This window comes from Phalacrocorax carbo, chromosome 7 (assembly GCF_963921805.1).
Source record: "Phalacrocorax carbo chromosome 7, bPhaCar2.1, whole genome shotgun sequence".
NCBI lineage: Eukaryota > Metazoa > Chordata > Aves > Suliformes > Phalacrocoracidae > Phalacrocorax > Phalacrocorax carbo.
Window position 1 is genome coordinate 11,526,070 of NC_087519.1, and position 21,384 is coordinate 11,547,453.

Here is a 21,384-nt window from a genome sequence, read left to right on the forward strand (position 1 = left end):
TAATCAATGTCTACATCAATGAGAACATTAAGAAGGAGAATCAGGAGTACCTGTTTTCTCTGTCTTACCTTGTAAGTACGAAGAAACCGGTCTGTTAAAGGGAACAAGGTTTGCTCCAAGTATGGGACCACTTTTACAAATGTTCAGGTTCAGTGTGCACTCCTGGATGTGTCCCAGGCTGGATTTCTAGTGGACCAAAGAACAGAGGATGCCTACAGGATCTGTCCCAAATTGTTTATTAAAGCTGACAGATGCTTTCTGACTACACCAGTATTGTTAGAAATCCATCAGCCTCTTACCATTTTGCAGACTACAACACTGTACTGGGTAGTTACATTCAAGTCTGGGAGTCCTGTGGTGGCTGGTAGGGCATGATTCTGGTTTTGTTGGCTTTCTTTATATATCTATGTTTTTTCTCTCTAAAATCTTATTTAGTATTATTTTTTTGTTAGCTGTGTATTTGTCTTCATTGAGAAGGCAACGTATACTAAAGGGTGACAATGACAGTTCTTTGCATTTACATAAAAATCTGCTTTGAACAGATATTTGCATATTTTACAGGACAACTGTAAATAAGTGAGGTAGTGAGGTAGATCGCTTGTGTACCTCCTATTACTCCACTTAGACAGGAGCTTCCTGGCACTAAGTAATTATACATATAAGAATAAACTGCAAAGAATAATAAGAGGATGTTCAACCTACTCTTTTAAAGATGATTGACAAAATGCTTTTAAAAATGGGCTGCTTTTGTACTTCTAAAGACACAGAAAGTAGTCCTGAATGATTGTTCTTGGATTATTTCTGGAGGAGAGTAGAGAAGAACTGCTTTTGCCTTAGAGGAAAATGGCTTTTACCTTGGAAATCACATGAATATTTGGCGGTTTTGCTGGGGGACTTGTTGAAGGTCTCAGATGTTTATTGTGAGCTCTGACATTTTAATTGAAAGGACAGGAGTGTTGATTTTTTAAAATAAATAGATTCTTTGTCCAAACCATTTATTAGAGATTGGATTAAGTAGGTTTTAACAACAAAAATCATAAATCAGAGAGTTTTCAACAGTCTGACTTAAAATCCTTTATTTTCTCAGTTGCTCATCTTTAAAATTTTATATTCAGTGAATTGTAATTACATTAATTCTTCATTCATTGGGGGACTTTGAAAACTCATACTCTGTTTCAAAAGTAAAAATCAATAATTCCCCAAAGCTTTTTTAGTTAACTTCTGGATAATGTTTAAAGCTTGAAAATGGTTGGTTATTTGTCAAAGAAAAAAAAAAGGGGGAGGGGCGGGGGGGAATGGCATGGTTCTGTTGGGGTAAAAAAAATGCAAATTTAATCAGTATAGTTAGAAAAAAGAGAAAATCACAGTATTGAAAATTTTATTTAATACTACCTGCCATGGGAAATAGGGAGAAGATTGTAAGACTGTCTTGAAGTATAATAGTTGAAAACCAGCAGGATTCCTGAAATGAAATTGTATCTAAAATAAAACAGAGTGGCAAAAGAGGACAACAGTGAAAGGAGAAAACAGAAAAACTGACAGAGAGGAAGAGACTGCTGAGCTCTTTGCTTTTCAGAATGCAGTCTGGATACATACTCCTGATTGCTAGATCAGTTTTCTGAAAAGGATATTCACCCTGTATCTAGGAATCAAAAAATTATATCTTTAGGAGGCCCGTGGGAATAGGAGAAATTTCTCATCTGAAGAAGTTACATCCATTTACAGAATGTGGATATTTTTATTGTTCAGCTTCAATCATACCAAGGGATCCTGTGCCTTCAGTATTTTGAGTCTTCCTGAACTGTGCCACAGTAATAAGAGCACACTGGCGAATACTAAATGAGGACTGAATTACCATCATGTACACATCCTGCATCGCAGCCAAATCGGAAGTGAAATATCATGTCACATATGAAAGCTTAAGAACTGATTAATTTTGATAGCGTATTTATAGTTCCCATTTACGGATAACTCAAAATACTTTAAGAAAATTGAATACCAAATTATACTAAAATAATGTAAATCAATGGGAACTATACATGAATTAAGACTCTCTGTGACAGCGGAGAAGTTGAAGATGGAACTGTCTGCAGAGCAATCGCTTCATTCAATATTGATAATGTTAAACAGCTTGTATGAGATCTGGGCCTCATTCAAATCCATGAGACTTTTACCATTGACCTAAATTGAGGACAGGACTTCATCCTTTCTTTTGGCAGAGATAAGAAGACAACAACAGCGTGCCACACTTCAGAAAGAGGAATATCTCGTCCATTTAGAAGAATAGAGGGTACTTCAGATGAAGGGAGTGCGCTTACAGAAACCCAGATATGAGCAGAAAACTGGTTAACTCGCTGTCTGCCAGACCAAATGTCTCAAGGTCCTTCAGAAATGGACCACAACTCTGTCTCTTCTAGAAGACAGTTCTGGATAGATCATAAAACAAATGGAAAGACCTTATGAACAAAAGCAATATACAAAATTTTGTATCATGTGAATTTCACAGCCAGTTATGCTCCCATAAGCTTAAGCATTTTTTATAATTGGGGTTGAAAATACACTCTTGAATGCAAGTTGAGTCTCCTTCAACATCCACAGTAACCATCTGACCATGGTAAAGAGAGCAGATATGTTGGAGTGGTGTCATCCCACGGCCTTTTGAAAATGTCTGTGTAATTCACCCTGCTTTCTTTCCCCATGACATAGAGTTTATTTGAGTGAATGGGATTGAAATTCCATTTTGGTGTTCCAGACATCAGGAAATAGTTGTCTGTCAGAGTGGGAGACAGTTTCATTGCCCATGGCTAGAAGGTGTTAGGTTGCTGGTGAAGTTTTCCTTTGAGGGTTCCCATGAGGTCCTCAGGTAATACTGGGGACAACCCCAGTTATTACACACAAAGTTAAAGCAAGCAAACATAAAGCCTTTCCCACAGCCTCTAAACCTTCTTTGAAAGAAAGGATAAATCAACATGAGATTAAACAAAAAAAAAGAAAAGAATCACTCTTGATGGCAGGGTATTAATTATAACTTTGTGTGGGAGAACTTATGTGTGAATTGAGCGTCTTTTCCCCACGAAATAACTGTGTCTGTGTAGCACCGTCCTACGAACAGCCACACGAGCAGGTCCACAGCTTTCCTGTGGCTTTGTGTCCTGTGGCTGCCTCTCAGATGTCAGTGTCACGCTCGTGGCTGGGCAGCCATGACTCTTCCGCACTAGTGCAATCTTCCCTCCAGTCAAAAGGAACGATCCCTCTATGTTCATGAAACCTATAGGGGAGTAATAGCTCTGGGACCATGCCTGGCACAGACTTGCAGGGGGGCTGAGGAGGGCCAAAAGGGGAGCAGCCCCCCTGTTTGCACTCCTGATGGAATTTGCACTTCTGGGTCGAGCGGCGGGCTGGGGGCTGGGTGCGAGACCCACATCAGGACCGTGGGGCTGAGTCTGCCGGGGCCCAAATGTGGCTGAAATGGCCTAGTGGCTCGAAAGCTCCTTGGGACGTCAGGGCAGGCACGCTCTGCGCTCTCTTCGTTTCCCTGGGAAAACGGATTAAAAGCGTGAAAAGACTGGTGGGGGAGAGTCGCCTGCTCGCCTTTCGCCAGGCATCCTTCCATCCCTCGGCAGTGGCACCGCCGCGGGGTCCCCAGGGCATCCCCGGCAGCCGCGCTGGGACCGCAGCCGTGCCCGCGCAGCGGGGCAGGGGCCGGCGGCGGGGCGCGCCCCCGGTGCGGGACAGCCGGTCCCGGCACAGCGGGTCGGGAAGCAGCCGGTATCCCGGGGAATCTGGTCCCGGGAGGAGCGTGTCCGGGACCGCCGGTCTGCGCTGTCCCCATGGCTGTGGGGGCTTCACGGCAGCGGGCGGGGCCGCCCGGGGGACACCCCCGCAACTTCACCCGAAGTTTTCTCACCGCCCTGTCCCCCTCCGGCGGGTCGCGCCCCCCGCGACGCGGGTACCGGGGAACGAGGAGGAGGAGGGGGAGATGCTGAGGGCTCCCGCCGGGGCTTCTCCCTCCCCACACGGCGCACAAACCCCCGCAGGGCAACCCCCGCCGCCACCGCTTGCCGGAGCCCGGTGCGGGGAGCGGAGGGACCCCGGGGGCGCGCGCCGCCCCGCCCCCACCTCGCAGGGCGGCCGGGTGCGGCGGGAAGCTGCTCGGTGCCGCCGCCGCCCGGGAGGGAGGGAGGTTATGTAAGGGGGGAGGGAGGGAGAGGAGGGAGGCGGCGGGAGGAGGAGGAGCAGGAGCAGGAGCAGGAGCGCGACGCCTCGCCGCCGCCGTGCAGCCGCAGCCAGCCGGGGCCGGGGTGGCCGCATGTGCGAAGTGGGGACGCGGCCGCCGCTGGCCGCCGAGCGCGGGGAGCCGCCCGGGGGTGCCGCTGCCGCCGAAAGGTGCCGAGACATGGGGTGAGTCCGCCGCGCCCCGGCCCCGCGTGGGCGCCGCGACCCGCCCCGGCCCCGCGCCCTGACCCACGCGTGGGCGCCGCCTCCCGCTGCCCCGGCCCCGCCGCAGGTGCTCCCGGTCGCCCTGCGAGCGCTCCCCGAAACCGGCGGTTCGTAACGTGTAAATCAATCGCTTACCGCCTGCTCGGAGCGGCGGCGGGGAGGCTCCCGCCCGAGCCACCGCCGGAGCGGGCACGTTACCGGTGGCAAGATCCCCGCTGGAATAAGCGGGCGTGTCGCGGCGCGGGGGGCGGGTGCGGGGCCGGGGGTCCGGTCCCCTCGCCGGGAGGGTGCGGGCCGGGCGCGCCGGTCGGAGCCGCGACTCAGGTGTTCGCGCTCCGGTTCAGCGAGAGCTGCCGGCGGCTGGGGGCACACGGTGAACTTGCCCGAACTGTGCCAGCTGTTCGCTGATCTGTGTAGATATTACGCCCCCCCCCCCCCCCCCCCGCATTGTTTTGTGTGGTTTTGTTTTGTTTTGTTTTTTAACGTGCCAGGAGTCTCTGATCACATGTGGTGGCTGGCCCCTTGGAGAGTTCGTCTTGATCTTTCCAAAAATCAGTCCTGCCTTTTTCTTCTCCTCTAACTTTAACGAGGGGACAAAAGCCAAATGCTGGCACTGGAGCAGTTTGTGAACTAAAGATCAGGAAACAGAGGTTAACATTGTGGTTTTGGCTTGAACTATATATAGGTTTGAAATTCTCTCGACCAGAACGTCTTGGGGGATTCCAAACCCACACATTTAATTTGCTTTATTTTTATCCTATTATGTTCTCTTACACCTTTTCTCTTCCTTGCCTCTCCTCACCCCCCTGTGGCAAGGAATCATCCTCCAGTTTCTGAGCTTCCTCATGCCGCTTCCAACTATGCAAACTACCACCGTAGATTTGTGTATTATTGTCAGAGTGATATAATTCAAGACAATATGGGTAAAGAATGTGTTAAAATGCCATGTGTGTGCCTGAATTTGATACCCAGGAGTACTGAGTATTGAATGGAAGTGCAGGGGCAGAGGGAGAAACAAGATCTGAGTATCTCCCCATGTTCACTTCAGGATTATAAGGGGCTCATCTGCCTCTTAATTTTGTAAAGTTCTGCTGGAAAATAAAACAGAAACTGTCCTTGGGGTTGGAGAAAGAAGCATCAAACCCTGGCTGGAGCTGCACTGCCCTGCTGAGTCCAGGATGGTCAGAAACATCCATCCCAGGGAAACTTGCCTCCGTCATTTCACCTGGGCACCTCTAAAGGCAAATAATTTTGTTGTCGTCATTTTTAACTGTTTCTGTAGTGGTAGATCAGGTTAGCTGAGAAGTTTAGCTGTGGTTTGGAGAGAATTGAGTGAAAGGTCACCGTGGTCCCCCACCCCCTTCTGTAAGTCAGTCATAGCTCTGGGCTTGGCGTGGTCCTGCTCTGCCTGTGGAGCTGTTCGAGCTGTGAAGGATTTGAAGGCTTTTGAGTGCTCTGGTTGTGCTCGTGTCTGCATTGCTACATACGCTGTGTTGGATCATGCAGGCTTGTGCAGGTATGAGGCTCGTTCACCAGTCTGGTTCAATATCCTGATCTAATGTGTTTCACTTCAAGTTATTTCAGTCTTACACTGGTGCACATGAGATCAAGCTCCCAGCATCATTCATTCCCAGGGTTTTGGCGTGGGTTGTACACACTCGTACACTCTGTACAGAGTGCAGACAAGGTGGGTTTTCAATATTCATTTTGCCGGTATCTCACGTCGCTATCTTGCCATTCATCTTTCTGATACAGAGAACTTGGAAGTACGTTTGGGATAGTGTTGTTGCAGCCGGGCTTAGCACACATGACACAGGAGTAACCCCCGCAGTTCCTCCCTATTCCATCTCTGCTGGCAAATCCTTCCCCTCTGCATGCTCCGGCTTTTCCTTCTGTGAAATGGGCACCTCAGTACTCATCTGCCTTTGTGAAGCATGTTGTGATCAGAGCACAGAGCTTGGTCTTTCTTACTTGAAAGAATATATTTTGTCCCAGGCATTCCAGCGGGATTTGCCTCCTGGGCACATTTTGGTGTCGCACATAGGGCACATTTTCACAGAAATTGTGACAATAACTTGACTCTTAGCTCTTAAAATATTGTTCTTCTTTTTTCCCTTGTATTTTTTTTTTCCTGGGGGTGGCCATTGCTAATGATTCATTTAAATGCTGCCTATGGATTTGGCAGTGACTGATGGTGCTATGAAACCTGATATAGCTACTTGAGCTCAGCAAAGCTATTTAAATTGCTTATTAGCTGTGAGCTGAGATATTTAAACTGTTGTTTTAGTTCAGCTTAGTAGCCAGCAATGCGGTGTCAAATTTTACAAAAGTAATTTACATGTTTTAAAAAAATCAATGCCTGTAATTCAGGGGATGTGAAAACAATGTTGTAAAAAACCAAAGTATCCAGGGGAAAAAAAAATCTGCTTCAGTGCCCATTAAAGTCAATGCAAAGGTTCTTGCTGGCTGAAAGCCATTGTCTTTGGGTCAAGCCACTGTTAGTGATCTCACTGGACAAATGTTTACTTTAAAGGGAACAAATCTTTTCCTAAATTACCGTTTTCTTTTACCTGTCATATCTGATAACTGCTGTTACCTCAATAGTCTCAGAGCTTAAACTTCACCTATTTGAAAACTACAACATAATGCATTTCCAGCTGTAGACATCTTTGTCTGAAAATATCACCTGATTTGTCTTTTGTTGTTGCAAGCCAAGGGCTAGCACAACCGAGAAAGTGGCTCGCCTGTCTATGGCTCTGATTTTAGTGAGCTGTACCTACACATCTAATAGCCGTGGTCTGGTTCAATTTGACCTCAGTTTAAGCAATCTAAGCTAACTTTCCGGTTATAAAGATGCTTCAGGTTTAGTTATTAGATGATTTCAGGAGGCATTGCATAGCTGCTTCATCTGTGTTTACATTTTAATTTCTGTTTTAATTTCTTTCATATCTTTGTATTTCCCTATCTGTCTTATTTCTTGTTATGATGCATGTGACAAGTATCCAGTTTGGATTAGACCTGCAAATCACTGCTGCCAAAGCTGTTATCTATATTATCCGTTGGATTAAAACTCAACTAATTTAAATCCCCTCTAGCAATAAAATTGAATTTAAAATCTTTTTTATAAATAATATCAAAGTGAAAATCAGGCCTCTGAGTGTTAGAAATTATTGCAGAAAGCTGTACATTGCGCAACATTGTACACTGTACACCAGTGTAGAAGTGTGTGCTATACAGGTTAATGATGAACTAGCTCATAGCACACATTTCTTTTGGCTGATATGAGATGGCTTCTCTGTGCTGCTTCCACATGGGCTAATGTGGTAAATTAGTCCCATCTGGCTGGAATCCATCTGTACCTCCCCCGGGTGGGGCTTTGAGACCACTCCTTCCTCCAGGAAGGTGGGAAAAGGCAAGTGTCCAAGTCTGGATCAAGCAATGAAGTAACTTTATCTTAAGGAGACTGGACTTCTGAACAAAGCTCTGCCCCTCCTGTAATATTTTCATGAAAAGGTGCGTTGGGGGACTATATTTCTGACAGCAGTCATATGTAATGTTTTTATTATGCAGTGACATCTAAGAGCATCAGGAAAGCCTGTCTTGCACTCTTCCCTTCTGCTTTAAGTAACGTCCATCGGCCAACATGTGGTTTTATTTGGGAAGTAAAAGGCAAACAAATGGGAGGATGGTGAAAGAAGAAGGTGAAAGAAGCAGATGATGTGATGAAGTTAACATTATAGGAAGACATTTTGGACTGTGGTGAAGCTGCCCGTTCCCAGTACCAGCAGTACTTTAGATACCATGGTGATAAGCTTCACCTAAGAAGCTCCATTGCGAGCAATAGTGTGTTGCAGAGGAAGTTCACCTTGGCCATCATCCAGCTCCTGCTGAAATCCACAGGAGTCTTGTGCTGGCTCCCTCCAAAGATTGGCCAAGCCATCTGTCCACGAGGGAAGGGGGCATCCTGGGACTCCAGGGGTGGCAGGCAGATAATGGCACCCGGCTTTGACTGCAAAGCCCATGTCCCTCAAAGAAGAGCTGGGATGAGTGTATGCCCAAACACAGCTGAGTTGGTACTGTGAACTCAGGGACTCTTTTTTGAGGTTTTAAGGTCAGCAGCTTCAGTTCAGTTCCCAGCGTAGCTCATGGGGGTAGATTGTATCAGGCATCATCCAACCAGTGATGGTGTTGGTTCAAGGAAAGGGACTGCGATTTGATAGCTACTGAGGCTGTTAATCTCATGATTTTTGAAGCAGCTGGCTGGGGATGCTTGATTCTTCACAGCCTTGGTTCCTTATGTAGCTATTGCCATTTTGCAAAGTGGGTATAAACGGCTGCCGTTCTGACTTGGAGAATTCGGTACCTCTGTGAACAGATACAGGCATCTGTACAAAATCCAGCGGAAAATTCAGGTCCAGAGAACTTTGGGCTCTGGAGCAGTATGTTGGGTTCACTGAAATGATGGAAAACTCAGTTGTCCTTGACAGTATGTACGAAACCTTTTATATGTAGTTCCTTTCTTATATTTAACACAAATAAGATTAGAAAGACAGGGAGCTCTGTGGGGTGGAGGGAAGGAAAAAAAAGGCAAATAGCTAGACTGTCATATGGAATTGTGTATCCTTAGGATTTTGGTGTGGTTGCATTCAAGTGAGTGAACAAACCTGTAATGTTGGAGAGTTTCATCCAAGTCTGCCATCAAGTGAGAGACCTTGTCAGCTCTCACACAATTATGTGAGGAGTTCGTAGCAGTGCAGATAGATGCACGTAACTGAATTTGGGCAAAAACCTCCTGTGTGAATAAGTTCCAGAGGAAACATGGGTTCGGGAGAAATTATGAAACAAACTAATAAAAGAGTAGCAGAAAGAAATTATGAAGGAATGATTGGCATGAAAGACACAGTGGCTTAAGAAGAAAAATCATAGGGTCTGCTAGAACGAAGGTTGGCAAGTAATAATAGGAAAAATCTGACAGTACCACAACTAGTTTGAGTGCCCTGGTGCAAATTTCTCCAAAATTTACTCACATCAACAATGCTGTAGAAAGACTGAACAGAAAGAAGACTTAATGCTAAGAGAGTGATCGTAGTCAAGTTGCTTTCAGCTACTAACCTAATTACCACTGTTACTTTGATTATCACTTGAGAAAAAACTTATAAATAAAATATCCTCCACAAAGTTGGGATGTCCCTCAAGCCCTTATTTCTATTTGGAAAGAGGGTGGTGAGTAGGTCTCCTGATAACAATTCGTTTGAAATGTTAAAAAATTATTTGATGTTCAGTTCCTTTAAACTGAAAGTAGTTTTAACTGGTTCAGATCTGACAGCGCCTTAAACTGTTCAAGCACATTCCCAGCATAACTGAAACAGGCAAAAAGGAGTAATGAGTGTGCTGAGAACCCAAGAGCAAGGGCCTCAGCCTGGTTTTGCATCTAGATTTTCTGCAGTGCTGTGTATTCATTTTATTAGTTTATTTGGCTCTATTAATGCAGTGTCTACAATAAATCGCCTTACCCATGAACATGTATTTAAGGACGCATAAGCATTTTGAATCAGCTGTTAATTTTCCTGCTGACTTTGTGATAGGGTGTGTGCAGAGTGGGAAGGTCCTCGGTCCTGAAGGTTGCTACACAGTCAAATCTCTGCCTGGTTTCACCTTGAATGCTGTCCATCACATCTGTGCACTTTGTGCGCTGCAAATACAGCGTGTGACTTGTTTATACTGTGTTTTGGTTGTGGCTCTTTAGGATGTAAATGTGCTTAGGGCAATGTATTTCAACTGTGTTTCTCTGATAATTCAGCTGTACACTGTAAATAGCTGACAATCCTGTTATTAAATCTCAGAATGTGACAAGGGCATTGCCTTCAAACGAAGACAGGAAGTGTTTAAGCTTGAGCATTAAAGAAGCACTTTTAATGGCAAGAGCAATTAGGCAGGGAATAGACCATTAGCATCAGAGAAGGTTACTGCTGTGCTCCAGCCACGCATCACCCAGCATAGGTTAGAGACAGTGTGAGCAGGGGCTGTGTAAGATGTACTCATGCAAAATGTACAAGATGAGATTGGATGATGCAGTTGATCTTTGATTATATTTTTGATGACACATCCTGGCTGCTCTCTGCCTGTTTGTAAGAGAGAAATCTGCCCGCTGCTGCTGGCTTGGATGCTCTGTGCTTAGCTCATGTGTGACAGGAGTAGCTGGCTGCTTACTCCTCATTGACGTAGCAACTATTAGAGGCTATTGGGCCCTCTTGCATCACTTGGAAATGCTTCGTAATGATAATTTTGCTACTGGGGTCAGGATTAAAATGAAGAAGATAATATTTTAAATAATTGATGCTTGAGGCGTTTTAGGATTTGTTTAAAAAAATTTATGTTGCTGAATGGCATCACCAAGCGGGACAGCCTGCTTAATGACTCATAGGGGAGCAGGAGGCTCTGCTGCGTAGGTGTTTTAGGATTTGTGGGCTTCATGTTGAAGTCTGGCAAGACTGGGAGCTTTAGCTGCAAAACAACTGTGGCTTTATCATGCTGAAGAGCGAGTAGATTTGACATAGGGGAAAGAGGGCCTGGCAATGGAGGTGTGAGCAGAAGTGATTGCTGGTTACTGTGCAAAGCTTGTTCACTTCAGTAGCAATGCATCCTCCCTTCCTGTCTCCCCCCCCCACTAGTCTGATTTTATTTATTTGATGTGGCTTATCCAAATGCAAGACTCTAAGAATTTCTGAAGTGAAAAACTGTTTTCTTTCCGTCTGGAGGTTTCACTGCAGCCTACAGGATTTAGAAACTCAAACCCTGCTGCAATTCAAGAATAAATTTTCTGTAGAAGTTGTAATCTTCTGCTTACGCATCAAGGGGCCTGAGAGAGCCCTCCAGAGCAGCTAGGTGTTGTTCCCTGTTAGCATTTGCATTAAAATAGTAGAAGACCTGTAACTGCATTCTTATCATGGGAGGTTTAGTACATCAGTGCAGCAAGACAGCAAAGGCCTCTTTGGAATATGTCTAAAAATATGTAGCCAGCTTGTGCAATATTTTTTCATAAAGCTACTTCTGGTTGTACTGAGGATCCTTCCTTGTGGACTGTGAAATGGTGTGTATGAGTACTCACTCTATAAATACTTGTTTGCCTCTGCTTAACACTTTGCAGTAGCTCCTCATCAGGTATGGAACGCTGTATTTTGGGGAGGGAAAAAAAATATAAAATTTAAATCGTGCATGGCTCTGAAGGGAAATGTTAATTTTATTATGTGGATGTCTGAGCATCTTATTTTCAATATTCATTACTGATTGTTTCATCCCGGGAAGAAGGACAGGTAGTGTAGCCAGAGCTGGGAGTATTCAGCAAGGCTTTTCCTTTTGAAAACACAGTACTTCAAGATGCACACTGTCTCTCCCTCATTAATTGCATTGCAGTGACTGACTCAAGTTCTTCACTTCTGGTGAGTTGCCCTGTACCATGTAACAGCAACACTTTGTAGTTGCCTTTGTTTCATTCCCTGGTTTGATCAGGCTTCTATATTCCAGCTTCCCACTATAAATCTGTTGCACACATCTAAAATGTCTCCCTGCAGTTGTTTAAGTGGGAACATGTGATCTGTTTTGTGAATTTGAAATCTGTCAATGAGAGAGCATTTGAAAAAAAATGGGAGAAATGCTTTGAGAGGAGATGTGCAAAATATCACGGACCAGCACTCGGGGGCGCGCTGGGGCTCTGGGCTGCTTGGAGGATGTGTGGGTAAACCTGGGGAGAGTCTGACACCTTATTACTATTTATTTTGGAGATGGTGATGTCTAAAGACAAGGCAGCTCTGTTCTGGGGGGTAGACCAGACACCAGTGCAAAGATGGCAACAGTGTAGTTGTCTTGCTGTCTCTGCCTTGACATCACCCCATCTCTAACCAGGATGTACCTCTGCCAGGAGATTTCTGCCCAGGCAGGGCAGCCCCAAGGCGCTCATGGGCACAGTGTACACCCAAGGGCACAACTGTTGCCCTTCAGTATCCAAGGAGGAAATAAAAGCATCTTTGGGCTCTACTTATGTACATGTATAATCCAATGATTGTCATAATAATCCCCTCTCCTCCAGCTGGGATAGGGAGAAATTTATTCCTTTATGAAAAAATAAAGGAGATATAGTTACCTAAAATTGTACAGCACATGGATGAATGAGAGCGCTTTCTTTTCATGGTTATTTTATTTTGTTTGACAGCTGTTTGTCACTTATGTAGTCCATTACAGGAGATAGCTAATTTTCTGTTGTCTGTTGTTTATAGAGGTGGTCTTTATAAACCTGTATTTAAGGGATCTTCTAAAAATGCTAACTTTTAAGTCTATTTTGATTCTTTTCAAGACAAACAGAAATTGACTTGACGGAGAACAGGGATTTGACACTTCACTACACCCACCCAAATTCAAGAAAATTCAATTAAAAGCTTGAATCTCTAATCACAGTTACAATGAAACACAATAGCCGTGGAGCAAGGGTCAGATCCCATGTTGCAGGAAGGGAGCTGTTGGTTTGGGAGTTACTTGGGGTAGATTTGAGGCTGCTCACCTCCCAGGCAGATCCAGAAATGTGCATGAGTCCATGCTTCTTCGCGGAGCTTTCCTTTCCCCCTGGGTCTCTTCCACCTTCATCTGTGCTTTGGAGCAGGGAAATGGGTGATTGTGCATAACGTGAAATTCCAATTTGTCTTTTGAGATCCAAAGGACAAATAACATCTTTAAAGTTTCTGAGCAATCCTCAAAGATGTTCCCTGGATAGAAAGTTCTGGGCATCTGTTCTTTGAGACCTTCAAAATTGCATATTATGGAAGATGCATCAGCTTTCAAGTATTTAGTTGTATGCACCCTGATGCTCCCAGCAATCTCTCTCGCCATACTTTGCCTCCCCAGACTTCTCTGCAAAGCCTGTGGTTTTGCGGAGGGCTTCCTTCTTCAGCTGGACAGAGCTCCTCATGAAGCCTGGGGTGAACAACCTTCCTGCGGTTGTGGTTGCCTGCTTTTCCCTCTACAGGGAAGGCCTAAATTTTTTGGTCTCAGAGCAGTAATCCTGCATATGTGTTGTTCGGATCTTTTCAAGAACCTTTCTCCATTGAGTTAGAAATTAGCATTTCAAATTCTACGGGGGAGAAGTTGCCAAAGTTTTTATATTTTAAGCTTAGAGTTTGGAATGAAATCAAAATATCTAATCCACTTTGCATTCCCTGTTTGGTCTTTCCTCCCTGCCTTATGAATTGGCATCCTTGTCCTTAAGACATAGAGCAATATTGTGCGACTCTATAAGGCTTCTCCCATGAAATATTGAAGTAACGCTGTGCTAATTTGCAACATATTTTCAAATAACTGTTAAATTAGCGTAAGTGACATGAGGTTGTACTGGAAAGATTTTATGCTCATCCAGTGCTTTACAGGATGACCTCTGAATTATTGGCCAGAAGAGAAAATAGATGCGCCACTGCTGGGAATGATTTGGGATGGTTCAGTGCTGCCTGTTTCTCCTTAAAAGAATGACTGATTTCCATGAGTTAAACAGGGTGGACCAGACTTTGCACCTTGGACTTAAGTTACTTTTCCTCCCTTTCTTTCCTTTTTCTGTCTCCTTTTGGTACTCCTCCTTCCCCCATGGTGACACTGGAGCTGCTGCAGTTCCCCACGGGGAGGGCAGCCCGGCCGGTGTCTGGGGCGGCTGCAGCTCTGAGCCTGGGTCAAAGCGTTGTCTGGGGGGGCACGTGGAAAAACATGGGGCTAGTCTGGGTTGTCTAGGGAGAAATGGGCAAATGAAATGCTCTTTTGCTGCCTTTCGGGGGTGGTAAAGCTTGCTAAAAGAAAACTGTGTTCAGAGAGATCTGTAGTAGAGGCCTTACAAGTCAAATCGGTTTGATTCTTAGGGTGCTAAAGTGTGAACGTGCAAAAAGCATACTAAGAATTTCTCACCAATTGGCACCTTATCCTCAGTGGCTGAGTAAGTACTTGATCCATTCTGCATACTAACACCAGGCACTAATTTTAGATCACAGGGACTACAAAGAGTGCAGCTTCTAGCTCTTGACTTGCTCTATTTTACTTTCAGCAAATAGAGGAAACTGGTACATAAACTTTTTTCTCCCCCAGCAAAGGAAGTGTCTGACTCCATTAGCAAGGAATCTCCTACCATGAGAGTGTACTCAAAACAAATTACTGTGGAATACAAGACATGATTTTTAATCCTATTTTAAAACAAATGTTCAGAATTTTGTTCTGAAAATGATGCAAAAATAATTGCAATTGTGTAATATCAGTTATTATTCTAGCATAAAATTCTGTCTAGAATTTATTGGGCTGATTTTGCTCACATTTGTTTGGTATAAATAAGCAGTAACTTAGAGCAGAAGAGGACCAGGTCTCCTGCATGCATTCTCCCGTTGTTTTGAAGGGTGAATTCACTGCTGCATAGATCTCATAAAAGGTTCAGAGCCCCACAGCAAAAGTATTAGTAAAGGACACAGCCATAAGCAGGTTGTGTCATCTGGGATGTGTGTCAGCCTGACATATTATCCATAGAGTGCTTTGTTTGCATTTGGTCAATATGATGAGCTACCGGCTTCATGCTGAAGTAGCACTGCAGAACTTACCAATGGCTTATCCAGCCGGCAGTGAGAAGGATGAGCCTCTGGTCGCCATCCAGCCGGTTTGTTTTGTTTCACAGGATTGCTGGGGCATAGTCTGTCCTCTCACAGTTGATTCCTCTTTTGGGAGCAGACATGTGGACAGCTAAATACATATAGTGCTTGTATAACCCTACTGCAGAGACCCTGCTGTCTGTGGTTTGGCCAGTCCTCTGCTGCATTTGCATGGACCGGGCCTGGGTATGTGGCTACCTTTAAAAATAGGACAATAACTTCAGTGTGCTTTCAGCCAAAGAGAAGGATTTAGAAAAAAATACCAGGAAAAGAAAGTGTATGTATCAGTGTTGCCAATTCACAGGGCAGCCGGCTTATCAAGCAGCAAATAGTGGCAACTAAATAAGGGCAATGCAGAATAGCTAAAATGAGGCATGTTATCCCCTGGCTATCACAGAATCACTGTGCTCTAGCTGAGGACCCAGTACACAGCCGGTTTCATCAATAACTGTGCAATACCCGCAGGCTCTTGAGCCTGCGCCGAACAGAAATCCTGGGAAGGAGCCCAACCCCAGTGTGCTGGCCCATCCAAGCCCATCGTTTTTTGGAAAAATTATTTTAGATCATCTCATCACTTTAAACATTTTGGTAAGTGTTAAAATACTTTCAGCGCCGTGGAAGTAATCACCATATGGCGGTAAGGTTTGCCATCTGTCCAGAGATGCTGAATACAATTAGTCCATGTAGGCCATTTATCAATCTATAAGTGACAATATTCCCAGTCCTGGCAACTCTGGCTGCTGAGAGAATCAGCACTTGTATAGGCCTACCTGTCTGGCCTTATTACAGTCAATACATAAGTGAGACAGAAAAAACCACGTTGTTCAGCTGTGTCCTTCACCCTTGACAGGAGGAAAAAAAGGTATGTATTGGTGTAAATGAGACTGAGGAAATGTTATGGCTTAATTTTTGTAGCACTAATTGGATTTTTGTGTCTAGTAGACCTTAATTTTATAAGGCAAAGCCAGGTTTACTTGAAGTCTTTCAATCGAGAAATACCAGCAGGACAGAGTATGTCACGGGGGGGGGAAATTATTATTAAATCCTCTCCTGTTGTATTAACTTCCAAGGCACAAAAGGCTAGATGTTAGAAACAAGAGAAATGGGATCATTAGCATCATATAGGTAAGCTTTTATTCTTCCAAGGTTTCTTGTTAGACTTCAGAAAAGTGAGAAGATGGCTTTTCAGCAGAGTGAATAATTTTTTGAAATAAAGTCAAGGCCTTTTTATTTTAAAATGACAAATGATCTGACACTATAAGGAGTCTGACTTTTGACCGCTGCTGCAGAGGTAGCCCCTGGCAGATGTCCTAGCTTGGCTGCTCAGGACTGTCAGCCTCCTTAAAACTTAGGTTAGATTTGTAATGGTTAATGCATATCCAGAAAATAACTTCAACTTTTTATTTGGTTTTACATATTACCTGGACTCATCTTGCATAGTAAGTTTATAATAAGAACGTGTTCTCTGTTCTGTTTATTCTACAAATTTTCAGCCAGCCCACACTAACTTTTGAGACTCTGCTGACATAAGAATGTAATTTTTTTTGCATATTTGCATTATAGCCTGTAGTTATGGAACCTGCATTGCATGGAAAATGCTGATACTTGAAATTAAACCCTCCCATAGCCCACACCTCGTATAACCTGTACCTTGCATAACCGACAGAGTTGGAGGCATTGGCATGCAGAAATCAGAAGTGCCAAGGGAGCAGGACTGTGGGGATCAGAAATAGGGTGCTGTTGAGGTTCAGGAATTTCTGGGATAAGTTTCTCCCAATATTCCCTGCAAATATGTGCAGTTTACTTTACCACAGTGTTAGCAAGTTGTAGGGGTTTAGTTCTGTGATTTTACTGGTGTGGGGTTTTTTGTGGCAAGGGGGGAGTGGTGGGGTTTTTAGTTTTGAAGGTACTGCGTTTCTCATGTATAACCTGTTGGTTACGTTTTTCGGATTTAGTAGTTTTTCTGTCTGAAGGTCAGGAGATTACCAGAGGATCTTCACTTTTGTGCTAGGATTGCTAACAGCTTTTTACACCAAAAAAATAAATGTATGTATCTGAGATCTGTACTGTAAATCTGATGGCAACAGATGGTGTTATATTTTTAAAGATTGAAGTGAATAACGTTGAAATTTCCTTTGTATTTTTATCTTGAAGTAGAAGAAACGTGTCATTCCATGATCTTATTGGCTGCTAGAAAATACATTTGTTTCAAGAACCGTGTTCCCCTGTTCCATAGAGAGGTGCTGCCTGTGTGCTAGCAGCAACCAAAATACTCTGGTTGTTGATTCTATTAATCCATTAAAATTGCCAGAAGATGGCAATCTGCTTTCTTCCAGATAGTCTAATTTAAACTGCATTGAGTGAGGAGTGATGCTGGCTTTAGCTGTGGTCGTTTGTGCCCAGCATCTTGCCCTTTCCCAACTGCAGCTGTGGGGTTCCTGGCTGTGAGTACAGGGGATGTGCTTGCACTAGAACCTCTTTTTGCTGCTTTTTGGTGGTCTTGACTACATTTGGTGATTTTATTGTCTTCTAGATGGTTTGCTCTAGAAGGAGGCTGGTAGCAACAGATCTGTTTAAACATGGCAGTGCTGTTGCCAGCCCTGTGCTGTTCTCAGCATGGGCAAGTTGATGCATGTACCGAAATCCAGCGCGGACATTGGTTTGCATCTTTCTAATCCCTTACAGAGTAAATTTCTTATTCTTTAATTGCTTTTAATTTTTACATGCTTAAGTTTCATTAAAGGCATGCATCCTTGTATTAAACCATCTGTTGGCACCCTTTTCCTTGCTGTCTAGTAAAGCACTCAGGCCTGAGTTTTATTAGCCCAGGGGCTCTGGCAGCATCTCTGGTCACAGTGTGTACCCAGCACAGGGTGCACACCATGCCCTGCCTGTGCTGCCTGCATGTGGTAGTGGCCACTGGGACAAGCAAAGCCCTATCGTTTTCTTCTGACGTTATGGTTGGTAGAAGTCCTCATTTGATCCTTTAGGCAGTAGATCAAAGAGAGTTATACAACTTGTTCTTTAAACTGAACTGATTGGCTTTTTTTTCCTCTGCTATCAGTGGAAGAAAAGCCTCAGGGGGGAACATTTGAATAGGGTATGGGAAAGCATATCATAATTACATGCATGGATTAGTGCACAAAAGTACTCCCCTCCAAGGATCTGCTTAGTTCTGTGGCGTTTGAAATAATGGAGTGTTTAATCATATTATTTTGCAATAGTGAGGCTTTGATTATGCTACTGATTAAAATCAACTTTTCAGATTTCTTTGTGCAAAGATAACCTCATCTGCCATGCAAATTCTTATAGCATGGGAGAAGAAAGGGTCCTAAACATGAGGATGTTGCCCTGGTGGTATCAGTGGGTTTTACATGCACAAACACACACATGATCTTTCACTTCAATCTTGGGTTTGTAGGTACGATGTTTTTGATCATATATCCTCTGACATTTAATTTCTTCATTTCTTAAACAAACACCAAATAGCGCACACAACCTCAAAGCATCCCCAGCCTTCTGCCACACAGAAGGTATAGTGCAAAGGATTATTAATAATAATAATGACTCCACTAGCGTGGTAAAGGATTTTCCTGCTGGTTTACAACTGCAAAATAAATTATTCTCTTCCTCCAACATTGCATTTACATTATTTTTCACACTTTGATAATTTCTCACCGATGCTAACTCTAGATGTGTATGGTGCCTGAAGTGGGGTGAGGAGGCCCAGGAGCAGCTGGGGCTGTCAGCACTTCATCTCCCCCAGCAAGGCCAGCGCTGGGGGCCCCTGGGCAGCGCTTGAGAAATGCTGCCTCTTGTTTTTGGATGGCGCTTAAGGAGCTTGACACAGTTCAGATCTGTACACTGGCTCCTTATTTCTCCTTTGTAAAACTAACCAGCCAACCCCCATGGTGTTTTACCTGTGCATGAGAAAATTCATGGTAGCACAGAGCTGCAGAGCTGTGGATTTGTTTGGGTTTGGTTTGGCTGCTCTGACAACACCAGAGGCCCACGTGTGCCCTGTGGGGGTGTGCTGACTGTTTCTTGCACATGGGGCACCCCTGGGTGGGCTCAGTCCTGCACGCCTCACCGTAATGAGCTCCTGTGGGGTCCCTGCTGCTCAATCCTCCCTGCACTGCAGCAGAGGGTCTCACTGAGAGCTTTACAGAGCAGCCCACAACATGTAAAATGTAAGGCTAATGTGTGCTGGCGCTTCATCCTTCCTGACACCAGCTGCCTGGGCTAAATTTTGGTGTGAGCACTCTGGTCTGTGAGCCAGAGCCCGGGGACTTGTAACAAACCCAGTGGTTGCTGGGTTTGTGTCTGGGTGGGGACTGCTGGCACTGGGCAAGGCACAGAGGGAGGCTGCTCTCCTTCTCTGAAAGACTTGTGCTCTACTCCAAGATTTACACTGTCAATTTACAATGGCAATCTCTTGCTGAAATATTACAATGCAAACATTGTGCCACAGAGGAGACTGTGCTAAAAGCATTAACTCTACTGGAGCTGGGGCGAACCCACAGGATGTGATTTTTAACCAATCCAGAGAAATAGGAAGACTTTGGGGCTCTGTTTATGTGCTGATGCAGCCTCTTTTGTCAACAAGGTTAGGAGAGGTGCTGGGTGTAAACAGAGTACAAGTGTGTTTTTCGGTTTAATAGGGTTTGACTTCATGCAAATGGCAGGCCATGTAAACATTACCGGGGGTGCAAATTTCTGGATCCTCTTCTCAAGAAAAATCTCTGAAATAATCAGAGTAATACAACCGGTTTCACACACACGTGCCTCAACTAATTTTTTCTAGTAAATGACCTTACCTGTGGAGGATTAGTTCAGGGTCCCCTCAGTTCCTGTCACTTACGTATGAGTGTTTATTCACAGTGTCTTGAAAGGTTAATAGCTGTCTGGAGATAGCCCAAAACCAAAGTGTGAGCTTTTTCACTGCCCAAGTTAAGCCTTTTAATTTGTATATTGACTTTGTAAAGGCGTAATGGTATTGTGAGACCTTACAGATGTTACAATGATTTTCATACCAAGAGCTTTTGTCCTCAAGATCTATTCTTTTGGACTTAACTCAGCCACAAATAAAAAATGAGTTTAATTAATGCCTGTGCTTTTAATAGACAATTCCTCTTCAGCTAGCTAGGGTTTTTTCCTTAATTTTTCTGTCTAAGTATCTGGAACTATTATGTTTCCTACAAATGCAAGAAGCACTTTTGCTAATTATATTCTTTCTGTTGAAATAATAATGCCTGTAATAATGCCTTCTTTAAGGGAGCTGAAACGATGGATTTTTTTGCATGAATTTAGTATATTTCTGGAGGTGAGTTGATATCAAATCTAGTATAAAGTGGGCACTAGAAAATCATGACTGTAGTTATTTGAATGAGTTGCATGACCTTGCCCTCAATTAGTGCTGCTGCCAGATCCAGCACTTCTTTTCAGCCTCATCACAAGATCGGTCTGCCTACGAAATAGGAATTTCAGCAGCTGAGAGACTAAAAAGAAGGACTTTGAGTAAACTATATTTAAAAAATAGCTGTTTCTCTTTCTTCTTTCCTCTTTTTTTTAGGGACAGTGTAATTTCTGTTCTCCTAGTCTTAGGGTTTTTCAGAAGCTGTTCCCTGCACCTGTCTATGTACCTGCACTTCCACCCTGCAGCAGGGAACACCAGCCAGGAGTGCAGGGCTTGGCTAGCAAAGTACCAACAAATGCAGTTTAAGGAGTGCCTGCATTTTTTTTTCTATGTTTTTCAAGAGAGAAAAAATAAGTCCCCTGCTAGCCCAGCCTGTCATTCTGGGCCATTTCTCCTACCCATCATATACCAAATATTAAGGCCTTCCCTCTTCTCTCTGCGCTCACCCTTTCTGCCCTGTATCGCTCAGGGTTGCTTTTCCATCCTTCCAAGTAAACTTGTCCATGGAAATACCTGTGTAAGGAGGACTGTTTGCATTGCAGGGCAAACAGGAGCTGCCCAGGTCTGTGGAGCTGAGCTGCTTGCGGCAGACCTGCATCCAGCTACCAGCGCTTGGCTGCGGGCAGGTGATTTGCAGAGCTGGCATCCTGTCCCACCTTCTTCCACTTCATGTAGGAGCAATTGTTAAAACCACCGATAGCTTCTCTCTGGTCTGTAAAGACTGTTAATTTTTACAATAGTGTCCTTTGTTGAGTGGTGAATATTCCGCTGTTGATTTAGCCTTTTAAATTCATGTAGTCAAAAACTTCCCTGGGTAGAAGAACTGGTATAAAACTGCCCTGCAATGATAGCAATAGCAAAGCTACC

At 44.2% G+C, this 21,384-nt stretch overlaps 1 protein-coding gene and 1 long non-coding RNA gene across 4 annotated transcripts in view; one reads left to right on the forward strand and one right to left on the reverse strand.

Moving 5' to 3' along the window:
• Nucleotides 1-1,059: 1,059 nt before the first annotated feature.
• Nucleotides 1,060-4,816, reverse strand: LOC135314278 (uncharacterized). Its single transcript, XR_010373738.1, has 2 exons — nt 4,576-4,816; nt 1,060-3,535 (listed from the first exon to the last, which is right to left on the reverse strand). It is a non-coding gene; the product is annotated as an uncharacterized LOC135314278 (long non-coding RNA).
• HOMER2 (homer scaffold protein 2) overlaps nt 4,221-21,384 on the forward strand; it is a 57,535-nt gene continuing 40,371 nt past the window's right edge. The window contains exon 1 of one of the 3 annotated variants that reach the window (XM_064456307.1): nt 4,221-4,401. In XM_064456307.1, the coding sequence (XP_064312377.1) occupies nt 4,310-4,401 (92 nt within the window). In that variant the 5' untranslated portion in view covers nt 4,221-4,309. Of the gene's footprint in view, nt 4,402-7,738; nt 7,954-21,384 lie in introns of those variants that run through there. The other 2 variants (XM_064456310.1, XM_064456309.1) reach the window with 2 other exon arrangements.